At 40.1% G+C, this 17,824-nt stretch overlaps 2 protein-coding genes across 2 annotated transcripts in view; one reads left to right on the top strand and one right to left on the bottom strand.

The window, feature by feature from the left end:
• Positions 1-17,824, top strand: part of cep89 (centrosomal protein 89) — a 73,529-nt gene that overhangs the window by 12,939 nt on the left and 42,766 nt on the right. Inside the window, exons 13-16 of the mRNA XM_008297918.1 lie at positions 523-703; positions 2,904-3,071; positions 4,094-4,235; positions 4,840-4,929. Coding sequence (XP_008296140.1) covers positions 523-703; positions 2,904-3,071; positions 4,094-4,235; positions 4,840-4,929 — 581 coding nt within the window. The remainder of the gene's footprint in view (positions 1-522; positions 704-2,903; positions 3,072-4,093; positions 4,236-4,839; positions 4,930-17,824) is intronic.
• LOC103369239 (E3 ubiquitin-protein ligase RNF182) overlaps positions 13,785-17,824 on the bottom strand; it is a 33,101-nt gene continuing 29,061 nt past the window's right edge. The window contains exon 2 of the mRNA XM_008297907.1: positions 13,785-14,887. Within this exon, the coding sequence (XP_008296129.1) occupies positions 14,142-14,887 (746 nt within the window). The 3' untranslated portion in view covers positions 13,785-14,141. The remainder of the gene's footprint in view (positions 14,888-17,824) is intronic.

Below are 17,824 nucleotides of genomic sequence, written 5' to 3'. Positions count from 1 at the left end.
GCTTGAGGCTCAGAATGCTAAGGCCAAGACCAATCACAGGAAGCACCGCTCTGAAGGTATTGGGTATGGTGAAAGACTGAAAGACGTGGAAGTGTGTAAAATGAATAAATTCAGTGAACAAAAAAAAACCAAAAACATAAAAATAAAAGTTGAAGAGAAAATCTTGGAAAAAGTACACAACTAGAGGAATTTTGGACCTTCTACATCAGGGGTGTCCAATCCTGGTCCTCAAGGGCCACAATTCTGCATGTTTTAGATGTTTCTCTCTTCCAACACACCTGATTCAAATGATCAGGATCGTTATCAGGCTTCTGCAGAGCTTGATGATGAGCTGATTATTTGAATCAGGGAAACATCTAAAACATGCAGGATTGTGGCCCTCGAAGACCAGGATTGGACACCCCTGTTCTACATGACTCTTGTTCACTGTGGCATTGCTTTCCTTTCTTGGTTCTGTTCTGATTTTGCTTCAACTGATTATTATAATGTATTTTCCTTCTCCTTTTTTCATTCTGCCTGTAGTAACAAAGGTGTCTAAGCAGCTAATGCTGTTAGAAGTGGAAAAACAGCGTTTGCTGGAGGAACTGGAAGAGAGCAGGAGGGAGATGCGTAAACATACGAAGGAGGTTGAAGTTGTGCAGGCTCGCCTGAAGGATGCTGTCACCTGGGATGAACACTGCAACATTGCTGGGAAACTCCGAAGGTACCGCAGCTCTCTTATTTTATTAATTATTTGTGCCTCTGAAAGATTTGTTAGTCAGTATTAGAATAGTTATTTTCCACTGAACAAGAAAGAGAAGAACTGAACATTAAACACTTTGTATTAGCCACACACATTCTTACTTACTGTGTGTTATGAAGGGAGTAAAGTTACCTTTGTTTATCATTGTTTCAGTTTACAATTGATTTGTATCAGATAAATCAATCATTCATTCATTCAACATTTATTTAAATCTTGAGGAATTATTGAGGGCAAGCCCTCATTTACAATGATGTCGACAGTATAGTCAACAGGATAAAAAGGCGCCAATTGATGAGACAACAAAGAAAGGAGCACAGCTAAAAACAAACACACTCCAAGGCAGTATAGTGTGTTATCTTGGATTTAAACTAGTCAACAGATATGGTTGCACCAAGCCTTATCATTTTCTGCAGTATGTTCTAACTATGTGCACTTAAAAAACTGGAAGCATTTATACCACCTGTAGTGTAGGCACGTGGGACTTTGATTGTTAGCTAACAGCTTGAGCGAGTTGAATAGTTAATTTGGGATGAATTTAACAAGAAAGTTATCTGTTGTGGCATTTTGCCAATCAATGTTTTCTAGATAAACAGAAACCAATGCCTGTTTGGCCTTGCTGCTAAAGGTGGCCAGCCAGCGTTCTTATACAGTAAGCAGTGATGAGTGGAATAGCTGCCACAGGTGATGAATCTGAGAACTAAGTGGTAAACTAAATCTAAAGTATTCAGGGTGGAAATAAAGGCGTTTCTGTACATGACTCCTCCATAATCTTGGACAGACAAGAAAGACTGCTTCGGTTATTTGCTTTCTGCAAAATACAAATTTATTCATTCATTCATTCATTCATTCATTCATTCATTCATTCATTTATTCATTTATTTATTTATTTATTTGGCGTTTTTGATGTGCCTAAAGACCTGAGTGAAAAAAGCAATAAATGCCATTGTTGAGTATTTCCATATTTGAAGCTGCAGATTTGGACATCCAGGTTTCATATGTAACAATCCTAAGGAACCATTTCCCATTGAGGGACTTTCCTCATCATTATTCTTCTTCAGAAGCAGTTTCTACTTTAAACATGTATTGCTGAACTGCTCCAATGTCACTCTATGCCATTGTAGTGTAAAGTAGTTTCACAGCATTTGAGCAGAGTTGTAGGTGAGCCAGTTGGGTTCAAGCTGCTGTGAGTGGAGAGGTATCAGTGTGAGAAAGGTGGGGACTTTGTAGGTCTGCACATTGTAGAGGAAGTACTGGTGTAGAATTTTATCTATGACAGCGGCCCCCAACCACCGGGCCGCAGACCGGTACCGGGCCGTGGGTCATTTGGTACCAGGCTGCACAGAAAAAATAAAAGCGTTTTATTGGTTTGTTTTATTTCTGGCAGAGTCTGCAGGGTGTTTAATTTTGAAAAATGGCTAGCCTCTCTCCTGTCACTTCCTGTTTCCCATCACTTCACTGTCAGTTTTCCTGCCCAGCCTTTAAATGGAGCCGTCAGTCTAAATGCTGCCAAAATGAATCAAACCAAACGTCTCTGGAGAGCTTCTTTGAAAAGAGGGAGAGACTTGATGCTGAGACAGAAGATAAAGTAAATTCATATTTTGTAATAAAAAGTAATTTTATTAGTTTATGCCACTTTTTTAATAGAAAAAACAATCATTTGTTATGTGCACAATGACTGGTCCATAGAAAATTGTCTTGCTTGAAACTGGTCCATGGTGGAAAAAAGGTTGGAGACTGCCAATCTAAGACATTTTAAATGGAAAAATAAAACATCTAAATATGTAACTTTGACACAGAGAGATGAGTCTTTATGGTTCAAATCCATGACTGGAGAGGAAGGTTAAGCTTAGACAAACATCTTTAGGTTGTATGTTGCATCTATAGTTTGTTGTGTAGTTCACCTGTTTAATCTGCCATCATACAGAAATCATTGATAAAGCTCAATTTTCTCAACAACTGAATGCTGTATAACAGCAAAAATGGAAGATGGTTACACATACTTTACATAACACCAAGTACATACATCAAGTATGACAAAAGCTGAAATGAGGAGACCATGGTTTTGGACAATCATATGATTAGATGTAGTTTGTTGAAAAGTGATCATCAAGTACCAGATGTTGTGTTATGGTATTCTGTAAAGTCTATTCTTGACTCTCAGACAGTTGGAGCAGCAGGAGAACAGTAATAAGAGGGAAATGGACGAATTGCTTCTTAGAGTGTCCAGTCTACAGGAGGAAAATAGGAGTCTGGCTCTGGATAAAGCCAACCTGACTTCTGATATCCAGAGAAAGGAGGCTGAACTGGAGCTCTGCAGACAAGCTAACAGGTAGTATACAGTGTCTTTGTCTGCTTTCATCTCACACATAAAACCTGTTGCGTCCCAGTGGGACACAGATACTTGATTGATTTTTATTTTTATTTTTTTAATGTTCAGTAGCACTCAGGACAAAAGTTTATTTATGGTACAACGGATGAGGCTTAATTTGATTTGTGAAATTTTAAAATATGAAAAGGTTTTTGCTTAAGACTTAATTTTGTGCAAAAGATACAAAATGTTTGTATGTTCGCATATTGATGTATTCTGTGAAGTAAAATCAATTAACCTTTCTTTTTGTATTTGATTCTAAAATATATATGCAAAACTTATTGCATTACAATGTGGTTATGTAAAACTCGTATACACCAACTGTCCATCGATCAGGTGTTTTTACATATTTAGCTCTATTATGGCTCTACTTCTGTGTTCGATTCATATTTCCTTAAATGTCCTGAGTTGACCTCTTGTCTAAACATATGTTATTACAATCCAAGTACATTAAATATTATTTTGAAACTATTAATGCTTGGCGGGCAATGTTACAGCCTTCAACACACTGGACAGATATAAAGTGAAGTTGTTGGAATGGCTTTCCAACAACGTTAGACATCTTACCGTAGCTCAGATCAGGTTATTTTCCAGTGCTGATTTATTTTTGTCAGAGATAAAAATATGTTCTGGTCTGGAATCTTCCTCTGCTCCCTATAGACTTGAACTGAGATCAATGTGGACTTTCTCAATTTGAAGTGTGAAGACTGTCAGAAGGTGTTTGATTAACCAACAATGTTTTCACCCGCCTTGTGCAGATGGCAAGGTCTCAAGATATCATCCAGTTAACTCCTTGACTCTCTTTTTGTTCTGTGTTTTCAACCTCTCCATCTACCCCATTCCTTTCCCTTAACCCACGTTATATTTTCTCCTAAACCCCCTTTTCTGTGTCGTTCTTTTTCTTTCTCTCCATGTTTCTCTTCCTTTGTCTTTAATTCTCTTTTACCTTTTCCCTTCCTCACTGCTGTCATCCCCTCAATCAGGAAGGTTGAGAGAAGGATGAGTGTACTGAAGCAACAAAAGGACGAGTGTGTGTTGAAGGAAGAAAAGACTCGGCATTACCTGGGAGCTGTCATTTCTGTGGCAGAGCACATTTCCCAGGAGAGAGACCAGCTATTACACACGGTACTACTGATGCTACTGATACTGTAGAAAGATTTGGCACTGCACATCATAGTGCTTACATGCACACACAACACACAGATAAGTTCCACTATACACCACCACAGCCACCTTTGAAAAACCAGTACATCAGGAAGGTGGCATCAGGTACACTCTGAGATGTCAGTTGGTTGCAAAATTAAGTAGATTTTTGTATAGGCTGTTCACAGACACTCTTTTGCCACAGTGCAATAAACAAAACCAAGATGACTACGAACAGAAAATTAATACATTTCATAGGAAGCCAACGCTCACTTTTTATTACCAAAGGATTAGATGGGAGCTCATAGCTATTGCCCTTTTTTTAAAAAAAATATGCTATTCTCATTTTCTTACCAAAAATATTTTATTGATAAAATGGAAAACGGCCTGAATGTAGCCGTGTTTGTGCTTCACCCATTCTGCTGAACAGCACTACTGTAAATTGGCTACACACTTTAAAGTCTTTCCTGGTTTTCCTCTGTTCAGCTCTCCCATGATCTCTCACGTTCTTTATCCAAATGTGCGTGCTGCCCTCCCACTGTGCCTTAGATCAGTAACCCCTCGTGTTCCCTGTCTACCTCCCTAGGCTTCGGCTCTTCAGCAGGAAAAGCAGGGATTCATCAGCAGAGTTCTGAACGGCACAGTTCGATTTGGAAAGCTACAGGAAGAGGTCAAAGTAAGTTCCCTCAAACATCAGTTTCACACTGCAATTAATTCTTCCGAAAGGCCTGTTTGACTATGGAAGAATTTTATCGCTCGAGTATCATGCTTGGGTTTGGTCTTGCATACATGAAGTAAACAGAGCTATTAAAATTCCAAGAAGTTCTGTATATTCTGTTCCAAACTTGTCTGCCAGGAACCGATTCCCTACAGCTACTCTGCTATATGGTAAGCAGGTCAATTCGAGCTTCGCCCCCTTTGCAGAGCAAACTTCAAAAGATACACATTTGGCTCAGCTGCTGTCTCAAACACAACATTTTCAGTTTACTGTGCTCACAGTTGTCCTCAAATGTAGTTCCTGTTGATCAGCCCACTCTACTGCAGTTGATAAACCAGCGACTATCAGTCTCCACCTTTCAGAAAGCATAAATTGATGAACAGTTGTGTGCCTCAGATCACCATCTCTCAGGTGGGGTTCAACGGGGCTCTGGTCTACCGTTTTTTGAGTGTTCTTCTGATACTGTTATGCGTTAGTAGTATTTGTGCTCCGAATTACTTTCTGTTATGCTCTATTACTGCTGCTGATACAACTAGTGCAACCCGCGGCTCCGGAGCAGCATGTGGCCCTTTGATCCCTCTGCTGTGGCACCTTGTGGCTTTGGAAAATAAAAGAGTATTTACTTTAAATTTATTTTATTTTAGTTTTTTCGTTTTTAAAATGTAATTGTAACATTAAAATAAAACGTGTTTAATTTTTTGTAGCGCAAAATATGTGTCACAACCTCCGATGTGCGACACCTGCGGGTATGCGCAGTATTGCCAACTCTGTGACTTTCTTGCTAAATCTGGCGACTTTCCAAATTCATCTGGTGACTTTTTTTGTCAAAAGCGACTAGTGACACATCTAGCGACTCTTTCTGGTGTGACTGGAGACTTTTCTGGTGTTTTGGAGACTCTGACATGGCAAAAACATATCATTCTGCAGTTACTGTCCTCAGTGAGCAGCGGTGCTTCCGTGAGCTCCTCCCATCCCAAAGCGCTCCCAGGCGGTCAGGAGTCTGGTCAGCAGTCCCAGCTGCAGTCAGCAGGACAACCAGACGGCATTTTTACTTTGCTGCAGGTGAATTATTTAAGTTCGCCTTTCTGTTTCTGTCAAGAACTCACACAGATCAGAACGAGCGGATGCAAATCCTTGACATAGTCAGGGTTCAGGCAAAAAGGCAGGTTTATTACCGGTCAGGGTTTGGTACACAGAAGGTCAGTCAAAACAGGCAGAGGTATCCAAAAAATGAGAGGTGAAAGGCAAGGTCCAAAAACAGAAGCAAGGGCGTAACAAAGCAGACTATGACTATGACTATGAACAACGCTGGTACGAAGACTGTGAGACCCGTAAGGTAATATACACAAGGTAATGAGGGGAGATGGGAAACAGGTGAGGGAAAGCCATCAGGGAGCAGGTGTGACGAGACAGGTGCAGGAAGTAAATCTAGGAGAGAGACAACCGGTTAGTGATTTCAAAATATAACAGAAAAGACAAGACATAAAATGTGCACACATGAACAGAAACTTGACAGACACGACAATTTCATAAATACGAGGAGGATTCGAATAGACATTGAGTATTTTATTTGAAAGTAACCTTCAACCCAGCGTTTATTTATTTATTTTTTTCCCAGAGTTCAAAATGTTTTTGTAGCAGAAATGGAATTTCGCTTTCTCTGTAGCAGTTCATTGGTTTCATAAATGCAACACACTATAGTTTTTATGCATAGCATAAAGGTAAAAATGATATATGCAGTGTTATCTTCATTTTAGATGTCAAAGGGTTTAGTGGCTCCTAGCGTTTTCTTTTCCGTGGGAAATGGGTCCAAATGGCTCTTTGAATGTAGAGGGTTGCTGACCCCTGTACTACTGCTATTTCCTAACAAGCAATTGGCACTATTTTGTCACCTGGAATTGCACTCATATACTTTTCATTTAGGATAATTTTATGGACTGAGACCCTAATGCAGGTATTGTTCAGTGCAGACATGATTTAAACATAGTGAAGCAGGCTTCATTTGGCAGTGGTCTGGCAAAATGTAGCAACTCATAAACAACGTTAGAAGTTTTAGGTAGACAGTCATGTAAACTGTGCAGGCAAGGGCCAAAAACTATAGCAAGTGAGCACACAATTGAAGTAACCACAACATCGCAGTTACTTAATTTCACAGTAAATGTGCAACTTTGTCTAGCTGCACTGTCACTAATTATGCTACAACTTAACTTGGTTATCAGCATTTTTATTCAGTGAAGCACTCAGATGACATGGGAGAGAGCCCAACTACAAACTTGTGTAAAGAAGGATGGAAAGAAATAGACCTGCCAATTTTATGTAAAAAAGAAAAATGACGCAAGATTTGATATGCAACATTATTTCAATCCCATGTCTATGGTATGTTTTTGTACTTGGGTATTCTTTACACAAGGGTGGTCATAGCTAATTGTAGACTGAAAGACATAGTGAGTTTTCATGTTATTTATTCTTTGGCAAAAACTGCATCGTTCACACCAATTTCCATAGAAATAAGATTCTTTTTTGTTTGTTTGTTTGTTTGTTTTGTTTGGTATGCCAAACACTAACATGAAATGAGCCTGGCAGTATAACACCTTGCTCTAGAGCCAATGGTCTGTTTGTTCCAGCTGTCAGCAGCTCTTGTCACTCAAGCCACGGCAGGGAAAATATCTCAGTAGTTCTGACAATTTTATTAGTGTCTCTAAAGCAACAGTTGGGAGAGAGGTGTGTGTGAATATGAGTTCCATGGGTGGTGATGAGACTGTTGTAAAAGGACAACTATACTTCATTAGTCGTCTTCCTCATTCCCTGCTAGAGAAACTAGAAATGAACAAGGATTATCATTTAAAGGAGATATTATACCTGTCTTTCAAAGTGTTGTGTTGGTATAATAAAGCTGTATTTAGCTGTAAGCTGTAAGGATTGTTTCAACTTTACTTAGAATATACATTTTTAACTGCTGACTGTCATAGACCTGCCACAATATGATAAATGGGTCATGCATCAGTACGTAGTGGCATTATGTATCAAAACAGGGCTGCATGTAAGAATATTCAATTATTTTCACATTGCCAGTTAATTGCTCTTAGACGAGTTACTTAAATGAGTAACTGAGTGTCAGCTGAGGCCTGTATGGAAAAACCCTTTCTTCAACCTGCCCCATACTGACGTCACTATTAAACACTGCACAGACAAGAAACAAATAGTAAAAATACACAAATTCAGGGCGCCGCTATAGCTCACCTGGTTGAGCTGGCGTCCCATGTACAGGGCTACAGTCCCAATGTGGAGGTCATGAGCTCAAATCCCGCTCATGACCCTTTCCCACATGTCCTCCCCCCATTCTTCTCCCCTACTTTCCTGTCTCTCTCTCACTGCACTATCAATAAAGGCACAAAGGCCAAAAAAATAACTTTAAAAAAAAATACACAAATTCAGTTTGAACTAGCCAATCCCAGTTCATATTTTTTTGGAAGTTAACACTAGCCAGAGCTGGACCCTTTTTACACAGGATCTTATTTTGTGTGTATATATTGCTGTGCTCTCTTATTTCTGAGCCAGCCCAGTCTTTACACTATTTCTAGTTTAGTTAAGCGCAATGAGATGCAATGATTAATGCAACATGTGATGAGCTGTTTTTGCTTATTTTGATTCTGCACAAGTCTGTCTTTGTCAAATCAATCATATATCAGCCTTGTATAGAAGTAAGGTTGGTACACATTACAAAGTTGTGACTTTTCAGAATGGAAAACTTCCATGAAAAGACGTGCATGTGTAGTGGTGCAAAAAATGGCAATTCGGAATGTAAACAGACTGCCCTCTGAAAATGAATTAGATGTATCCCACAATTGTTAGGAGTGAGCTCCTATTTTACAGGAAGTGGACCCAAAAAATGTGACAAGGGAGGTGGGTTGCTAAAAGAGGGTTTTTATTAGGGGAAGGAGGGAGGACACCAAGGAAACAGGAGGGGGAAGTGAGGGGATGTGAAAGGGCTTAGGGGGCTCCAGCGGTGTGTGTTCTGTGGAGAGGGTGCTTGTGACGGCTAGGATCCAGTGGGGGAAAACCTGGAGGGCTGCTGCTGGTGGTTGCCTCGAAATGACTGGGCAGGAGAGGCGTCAGGTTGAGGAGGCTCTGCAGAGAACGCCGACACAAAAACGTCAACATGGAATTAAATAACAACAAACCCGAGAACTCGAGAAGAAGCGTGGCCGATCTACCGCTCGTAGGGGAGTGAATCCTCTGGCGCCGCATCATGGGAAGAAGCCAGCTTAAAAGCAGTGCTGATTATGATGTGGACAGGTGCGGTAGAGAGCGAGTGAGTCCTCCTTGACTATGGCCCCGCCCAGCCTGAAAATGGAAAGCAAAACTACAACACACAGGAAATCGAATTACCAAAATAAAGGCTCGAAACTAGAACCCCAACAACAATAATTCCATTTATAGAATTTATCACAATAAGATTTTGCTTGTGCCATATGCAGTGTCTTCACACTAGCACTAGGGCTCAGCTCCAGCAACTCCCTGTATCATGACATTTGGTTAAACCTCAGCTTGTATGACTTCATGGAGTTCACTCCTTTAAATGACAAAAAAAGTCCACAATAGGATTGTTCCACTTCACTGATTGTCTCACAGAGGCTCTGAAAAACAGCAAAATGGAATTGCAGCTGTTACTCTTTTTTGCCTTACATTTACTAAAGTCCCTTCTAACAGCATTTCACTGCAGCTCATAGGGAGTGCTAAAGCTGCTGAGAAACTCTTTCTTAAAGGCACATTTCAGCATGTTACTGATGGTGAGAAGGGAATGTTAGTTCAAAGTTATTTCATCCCTGGCTCTCACTTTACATGCAATTCCAGAATTTCTTATTTATTTATTTTTTTAAATTTAGTTTAATTTTTTATTTATTTTTTTTATTTTTGGATGATCGTTTTAGTGACCAGCCTAAGCCCTCAGTGGTTGTTTTTAACCTGTAGTGACTGTAACATCTGTTGCCACTATATGAGTTGAAAAGAAAAGGATTGTGTGTTCAGTGTGTGCTATAAAGAGAAAGCAGATGTGAGTTCATTATTCATATGTAATTAAAATTTATACCCCTCCATCTCTTGGAAACCCTTGAAAATCTTAAATATTTTAGTGTTTGCATGTATAATTTTTATACATTTTATAATTTTCTCACATCATGAAAGTCCTGGAGAGACTCTTACTGGCTCACCTCAACAAGCAAGTCAACGCCTTTCAGGACCCATTACAGTTTGCATATCGTAATGGGCTTGGGGTTGAAGACGCCATCATCTACCTGCTTCAGAGAGCCCACTCTCATCTGGACCAGTCAGGCAGCACTTTGAGGGTCATGTTCTTTGATTTCTCAAGTGCCTTCAATACTATTCAGCCTGCTTTACTATGTGAGAAGCTCCATAACTTCCAGGTGGATCCTTCCACAACCACTTGGATTTATGACGACCTAACAAACAGACCACAGTTTGTGAGACTGAAAGGTTGTGTGTCTGAGATGGTGGTCAGCAGCACTGGAGCACCACAAGGAACTGTACTCTCACCATTCCTCTTCACACTGTACTCCTCAGACTTTCAGTACAACTCTGAGTCCTGTCATCTGCAGAAATACTCTGATGACTCTGCAGTTGTGGGGTGTATCAGTGATGGACAAGAAGCTGAGTACAGGGAACTGTTCAGTCAGTTTGTGAAATGGTGTGGTAACAATCACCTCATCTTAAATACCAGCAAGACTAAAGACATGATTGTTGACTTCAGGAGGAGCAAGAATAAGCAGCATAGTCCTGTCTACATCCTGGGAGAGGAGGTGGAGGTGGTGGAGAATTACAAATATCTTGGAGTTCAGCTGGACAACAGACTAGACTGGAAATGCAACACTGACTACATCTACAAGAAAGGTCAGAGCAGACTCTACTTCTTAAGGAAGCTGAGATCATTCAGTGTCTGCACCAAGATGTTGCAGATCTTCTATAAGTCTGTTGTGGAAAGTGCAATCAGCTTTGCAGCCATCTGCTGGGGCAGTAGCATCAGAACCAGAGACTTAAAGAAACTAAACAAGCTGATCAAGAAAGCTGGTTCTGTGCTGGGGATAACTCTGGAACCACTGGAGCTGATTGTTCAAAAAAGAATGCTGCACGAGATGATGAAGATGATTGAGGATTCTTCCCACCCTATCCACAACACAGTGAAGAATCAACAGAGTGTGTTCAGTGGGAGGCTGCGTCAGTTTCGCTGTAGAACAGAGAGATACAGAAATTCATTCCTGCCGACAGCCATCACCTTAAAGAACAAATCTGACTGACTGACAATTGACTGACTGAATGATTATTATTATTGTTGTATTAAAAAAAAGAAAAAAAAAAGTGAGCTTTTACAAAATTGAATTTCCCTTCTGGGATAAATAAACTATTCTTCATTCATTTTCGTTAATTTCATTTCATTTCATTACAAATATAACCAGATCACAGGTTTGCCTGAGCCATGTTTCTTTTCTTTGGTGTATCATCATCTTATTCACACCTGACAATCTGACAGTAGTGTGGTGCAGCCAGACCTCTGTCTCGTCACAGTAGTCATGGTTTGGAGAAAATCTTGTAAAAAAAAATGATGAAAGTTGGCAGACATGACACAGCTTTTTTTCTATTTGTGAAATATGACATAAGCTCTCACCTTCATAGTTTTATACGTTGGAAATATGACCACAGCAACCTGCCTCTTTGAGCATGGTGAGACAGATCAGGCAAGACAGTCATTTTGATTGTGGCACTTTTGATATTTAATTATCCCACTGAATCAGCAGACGCAAAAATGAGCATGTAGGCATTGTATAGAAAATACTTTTCCATTTATTTCATTGTCTAGTAGCATCTGTAATCAGTAGTGTAGTACTAAGCTGAGCACTGCAGTCAGTGTGTCACAGACAGAAAACCAGGAAAACACAAAAGGAATTGATACAGAGACTGGTAAAGAAAGGGTGGCTGAAAGAAATTAACAAAACAAACACAAAAAAACCCAAAAACACAAGAAAATAATATATTGAGCCCAAACAGACAACAATTAACAGGACTTACATTGTACAGAAATGGTTAATCAAAAAAAAAAATATATTTTTTTTAATTAAATATGCAACTTGATGAGAAATATTTCCTGAATTTTATTGTTGAATAAATGGGAAATAAAATATCATTCCAGGTCCCTCAGTTATCAACATTGTGCAGAAATGGGTTCTAAATTGACTCCCGTTATTAAAATAGAGAGTGCTTGTGAGTACGAGAAAGGTGGTGTCAAATGTGCATAATTAGTCCAAACAAGCTCAAAAATAATATGAATTAATAAAACCCACAATTTCTAAACCACTAGGCCCATGAACTGCAAGTTCCACTTGCATAATGAAACGCTCCTATAGGGCAAGTCATAGTCTAAACGTTTCATTTATGTACTATTGGAAATGTTGCAGCAATTTCCAATGTCTCAGAAGACAAATTTCTGGTAAAACAAAATGTGTATAGAGCGATATGGAAAATTACCTTTTGGAACCCAGAGGAGAAACTTAAATGCAAAGCATCTTAAATTACATAAAAAATTAAACAATTGTTAAAATAAACATCATAATTTACATATTTTGTTGTGGTTCAGTATGCCAAAATGTTATACTTGGACCAGTGTTTCTCGCACACAAAAAGTGATCAAGATGTTACATCAGTAATGCAAAGTATGTGTAGTTTTTGCTCCTATGAAAGCATCTTATAACTATAAATTTTGTCTTTGAGTTTTTATCGGTACCATATAATCCCACAGAGCAGTGTTGCTAGACTCAAACCAAGGAGAATCTGAGTGAAACTTATGTTTCTTCATATTGAAAGAGCAAAAAACCTGAGATATGATTCTGCTTTATGCCTCACAGGCGCCAAATCAATTCAGCACAGTAGCCGAAATGGCTCGCATCTGTATTTGAGGCAGAAAAGGAGAGAGAAAAAAAAAAGAGAAATGCACATTCAATAAGCGATTATAACATCCTCGTAACACCTCTGCTCAAGCTACAACTGCACCAGCTAAAGTATTGTGGTCAGTTCTCACTTCTCAATTGGTCGTCTGTCTGTAATTGGGGCACACATGTGCATTGCATGAAAATATGCTTTTCCAAATGTTCAACATATGGATTGTTTGGAATTTTAAAGCTGAAAGATCTAGCCAAATAGACAGTCACTTCCTGATGTATCCTTTGCTCTGTTCAGTACTACACAGAAATTGTTAAGTCACTTGCTTGCAATTCCAGCAATATGACCTGTCAGTGACACAAGCCTTAAGGAGCAGTGTTTCAACCAGCATGTGAAAATATAACAGCAGGTTTGTCAACAGACAAATACATTTAAAGTCATGGATGTCAGTCTAAGAGGTGCCTTAGCTTTTAACTGTTGGCCTAAATTGCATACAGCATTAGTTTTCCTTGCTTTTGCTTCTTGATAGGGCTGCACGTTAGCTCGGTGGTTAGCACCGTCGCCTTGCAGCTAGAAGATCCCCGGTTCGTCCCGGTTAGGACGCCTGGGATCTTTCTGTGCGGAGTCTCCACGTTCTCCCTGTGGAGCATGGGTTGTCTCCGGGTTCTCTGGCTTCCTCTCACAGCCCAAAAACATGTTGAGGTTAACTGGTGATTCTAAGTTGTCTGTAAGTGTGAATGTGAGTGTGCTTGGTTGTCTGTCTCTAAGTGTAGCCCTGTGATCGACTGGCGACCTGTCCAGGATGAACAATATTGGCTGGTACACAGTGTTGATAAATGATGGCCCAGGACTCTTATCTGTGCTATTGTTAGATAAGTCCCAAGATTAAAAGTCTGCTCTCCAATGTTATGCTAGACTAGGTCATACACAGCACACAGAACATGTAAAGGTCACAGGAGTACATCACAAAAATGTGGAGCTCATAAGTGGTTCTGTTCCTCTTGACCAAGCTGGTATCTGAGTTGCAGCAGTAGGTCTTAGAAAGTACAGTCACTGAAGGTGGTCTTATTTTTCCTCACTGGCCCTTTATTTGTATCACGGTAACTGACTGCTAGGCTTGCTAAGCCTGTGCAGGAAGAGACACCTTTGGGCTTTTTATTACCTATTTTCTGCAGCTGTCTTCATCCCTGTCCTAGGACCACCAATTTTCAGCTACCATCCTGTCAGCCTCTTGAGGAGCAGTCACACATGCCCTGACATAGGCACTGGCAGAATCCATAGACCAGGCAAACTGTCAGGCTTGATGGCACTAAGCTAACACATACAATACCCAGAGTCACTCTCTGAACCACCAACAAGTAGATTCCTAGAGGCAGTGAGCCAAAGTATAAGAAGCCCAGCAGCCAGACCAGAATGCGTGGGACATGATTACAGAACTTGGACAGGGCGTCTTGATCCGCTGGCCCATTGGAGCCTATCGATACTGAGTCCAGGCTCTGCTCAGCATAAACGTCAGAGCTGCCATTTTGGCTCGGGGAGTGCTGTGAGTCCCTCTGCACCTCCATTATAGTGATGACCAGGCAGTTGGAGGAGTCATGAGATGGGCTGGAGGAGGAAAAACTCTTTGGGGTCAGGACCACCTCTCTGTTCTGGTCAGAGCTCCATGATTTATCCCGCATTGCCAAGTGGGACATGATGTTAACATCGTCAGGCAACGCTGAAACCTCAAACTCTGTGATCTCAGTTTGGTGTCTGCAAAAGGGACAGGAGATGCAGCCTGCACTGTCTGCAATGTCCAGGATCTTAATGAGGCAGCGGGCGCAGACCCGGTGTAGGCAGTCCAGGATCTTAGGCTTCCGGTTGTGGACATTGTAACGCTGGTAACAGATTTGACACTCTAATTCCTCCGGAGGAGGACAGTCCTTCTCTTCTAACTCAGTCTGAGGACAGCTCATCTTCAAGTCATGTTCTGGGGAAACAAATATATGGAGATTAAAACAAAGAGTTAGATATATAGTTGACTTTCACATGTGACTTTAACTCAGATCGAAGAAAAATGAGGATGTTTCACAATACAGTCTCCTGTGTATCTACAGTGTGTGCAGCAGGAAAATGTCAGGGCTCTGCCTTCTTATCTGGCTGCTTTGTCTGTGTCCCTGCTGGTCATGAATGATTTATGGGTTGGGAGTTGGATCAGGGTGTCATCCCAGTGCCCTTTGTGGCAAAGCAAGAGCCAGTAGTGCGATTGATCTTCAGAAAGCTTCGCTTGGATGAGCTGCTCCTTTAACAAATTTTGTTGACTCAATGTTTTTGTGTTGAATACTGTAATGTTGCAGTTCTTAAATTAAATCTCCAGACCTTGAACTGAAGGTCTCACATTGCTACGTTTAGTTTTTTTATTTATTCAATTTCTTGGATTGTATAAAGACCTGTTTAGCTTTTTAATCGATCTGTTAGGGCACAGAACAGTAGAGCATAGATGCTAGAGATATTTTGTTTCAGAATATTACAATTTAGAACCCAACTACAATCTACATTTACAGTAAGCCCTTTTCACAAAAGTTGTATGCTTTACTTCTACCACCTACTTAGCCATCACATGTAAAGACAAGCATAGGTTATGATCTGGTGTGAATCACTGGCTGACACCATGCAAAAAGTCAAGGCAACACAGAAGTGCCAAAAACTTTAGCTCCTCAAATGTCCACTTAAGGCAGGCGCCAAAAGCTGGTTAAATCCTCATAGACCCCAATGTTAAATTGTAATATTCAACTTTACAGGAGAAATACACATTTTTATAGTGTGGTGCAAAAGATAGATTTTTTCTCTATAGCTAGTTTCCCCATACATGACAGCTGTGCAAGGGGCGAACTTTTATGCAATTCACCCCCTCAAAATGTATTATGGCTAAAATGTATGCATAATTATGGGTGTAGCTGTTTTAATTGATAAGTTGGTGCTGTCACAGAACAGTCCATGGCCTAGAGACATTTGCCTGGTCTGCCACCTGCTCCACCTCTTGTTCTTAGTTAGGTGGTATGTAGGAAGAGTCAGGCACCGTCAAGATGGTGACAGCCGAAACCACCACACTGAGCATCAAAACTGCTGTCTAGGAAATCTATAGGTGATGTAACAGAGGGTTCTTCCCTTTGTAAATACCCTCAATGGTTTGCACAAATTTGTGTACAAGTCATTAACACACTTATTTTTCACTCCTGCTTCTGTACTAGTTGCCAACAGCTTAAGTGAGATTGTACATAATAAGTGATTGCTACAGAAATCCTAAAGGGTTAACATGAGAAAACTCCTTCATGGAAAAGTGGCAAGAAACTATAAGATCAAACAGCTGTAAGCCTAATTCCATAGACATCAAGAATATGTAGGATGAAGTTAAAGAACATCCACCACCAGCACTCCACTCTAGATCTTTGTTGAGGGAGAGGCCTGTCTGCAGCTACATACTGAGTCTTTAAAGATTTCAAGATCTTCATAATATAAAAATAAAGTATCAAATTTAATACAGTCATTAATTAACTACTTCAGTTGTTTGCTACAGGCTATTTTTGGCTATTTCAAATATCCACTCATAGAATAACAGTTTTACAATTAATAACCTGTTTTCTCCTAGTTTTCTTGGCTTGATTTTTTTCACTTGGGTCACATGTTTTGAAGCTTTTGAGTGACACTCAGTGATATTAACACAATGGTGTTATGGTCTTTTTTTAATGTTACCTGTTGGTATGGTGTTAGTATGATGGTAAAAAGTGGTCAAAAGACAACCAAGAATAAAACATTTTTTAAAAAGGAATTAAAAGCTGCTGCCCTTCCTTTCGAAGCAGCACCTTAGGGCTCAACTAAAGTTTGCCGCTGATCACATGGACAAAGAAAACGTCTTCTAGAGGAAGTTTCTGTGGTCACATAAAACAAAAATGTACTTATTTGGCCACAATGACCAGCATGTGGCCAAATAGCTCCTCCATATTTGGAGGGGTAAATGGAAATGGAATAATAAAGGAGGCTAGCCTCCACATTCTTCAGGAATACCTAATATCATCAGCCAGAAGATTGGATTTTGTAAGCAGTTGGATGTTCCAACAAGACAATCAGCCCATACACACATCAAAAATAGTAAAGAAATGGATGAATCAGGCTAAAATTAATTCAAGTTCAAGACTTGTCTCCACAAAGTCCTGTTTTGAACCCCATAAAGAACCTGTGGTCTGTGATGAACAAACAAGTCTGTGTCAGACAGCCAACAAATCTAATTGAACTGCCGAACTGGTCAAAGATACAACTAAAAGAATGGATGGCTGCCAAGAGCAACTAATTGATGTGAAAATGGTCAAGGGACACTTAACCAAACATTAAAATTGCTTTAATAAATCTTTGAAAGAACCAAAATGCTTGAGTGTTTGTTGTGACAACAATGCATGTTTCAATCATTCCATCATAGAAAATGAAGAGTTGTAAAGTCACTAGAAACTCAAGATTTCCCTGATATACGTGGTCTTTGTAAGTGTAAGTAAACTTTAGTTTTGTTGAGACTGCAGCCTGAGCGTTGGTTTGTCAGAAAATACATTTAGATTCAGCATGCAACAATGCAACTGGAAGAGAAATTACATGACGTACAGTGCATCATTACAGCTCTTGGAGCTGTCACCTCCAGAAGTTCTCTGATGATACAGCCATTGCCTGGTGTGTATCTGAGGGGAACGATCGGGAGTAGAAAACCGTCATCACTGACTTTGTAAACTGGTGTGAGCAGAACCATCTTCAGCTCAACACCAGTAAGACGAAGGAGATGGTCATTGACTTCCGTAGGAGGAAGACACCCCAGACTGTACAGGTCAACATTCAGGGTCTAGACATCGAGAGGGTGGAGACCTCTAGATACCTTGGTGTTCGC

This window comes from Stegastes partitus, unplaced genomic scaffold (assembly GCF_000690725.1).
Source record: "Stegastes partitus isolate 25-593 unplaced genomic scaffold, Stegastes_partitus-1.0.2 Scaffold27, whole genome shotgun sequence".
In the NCBI taxonomy this organism is placed as follows: Eukaryota; Metazoa; Chordata; class Actinopteri; family Pomacentridae; genus Stegastes; species Stegastes partitus.
Note: the sequence above shows the minus strand (reverse complement) of the source record. Positions and strands in the feature narration are given on the sequence as shown.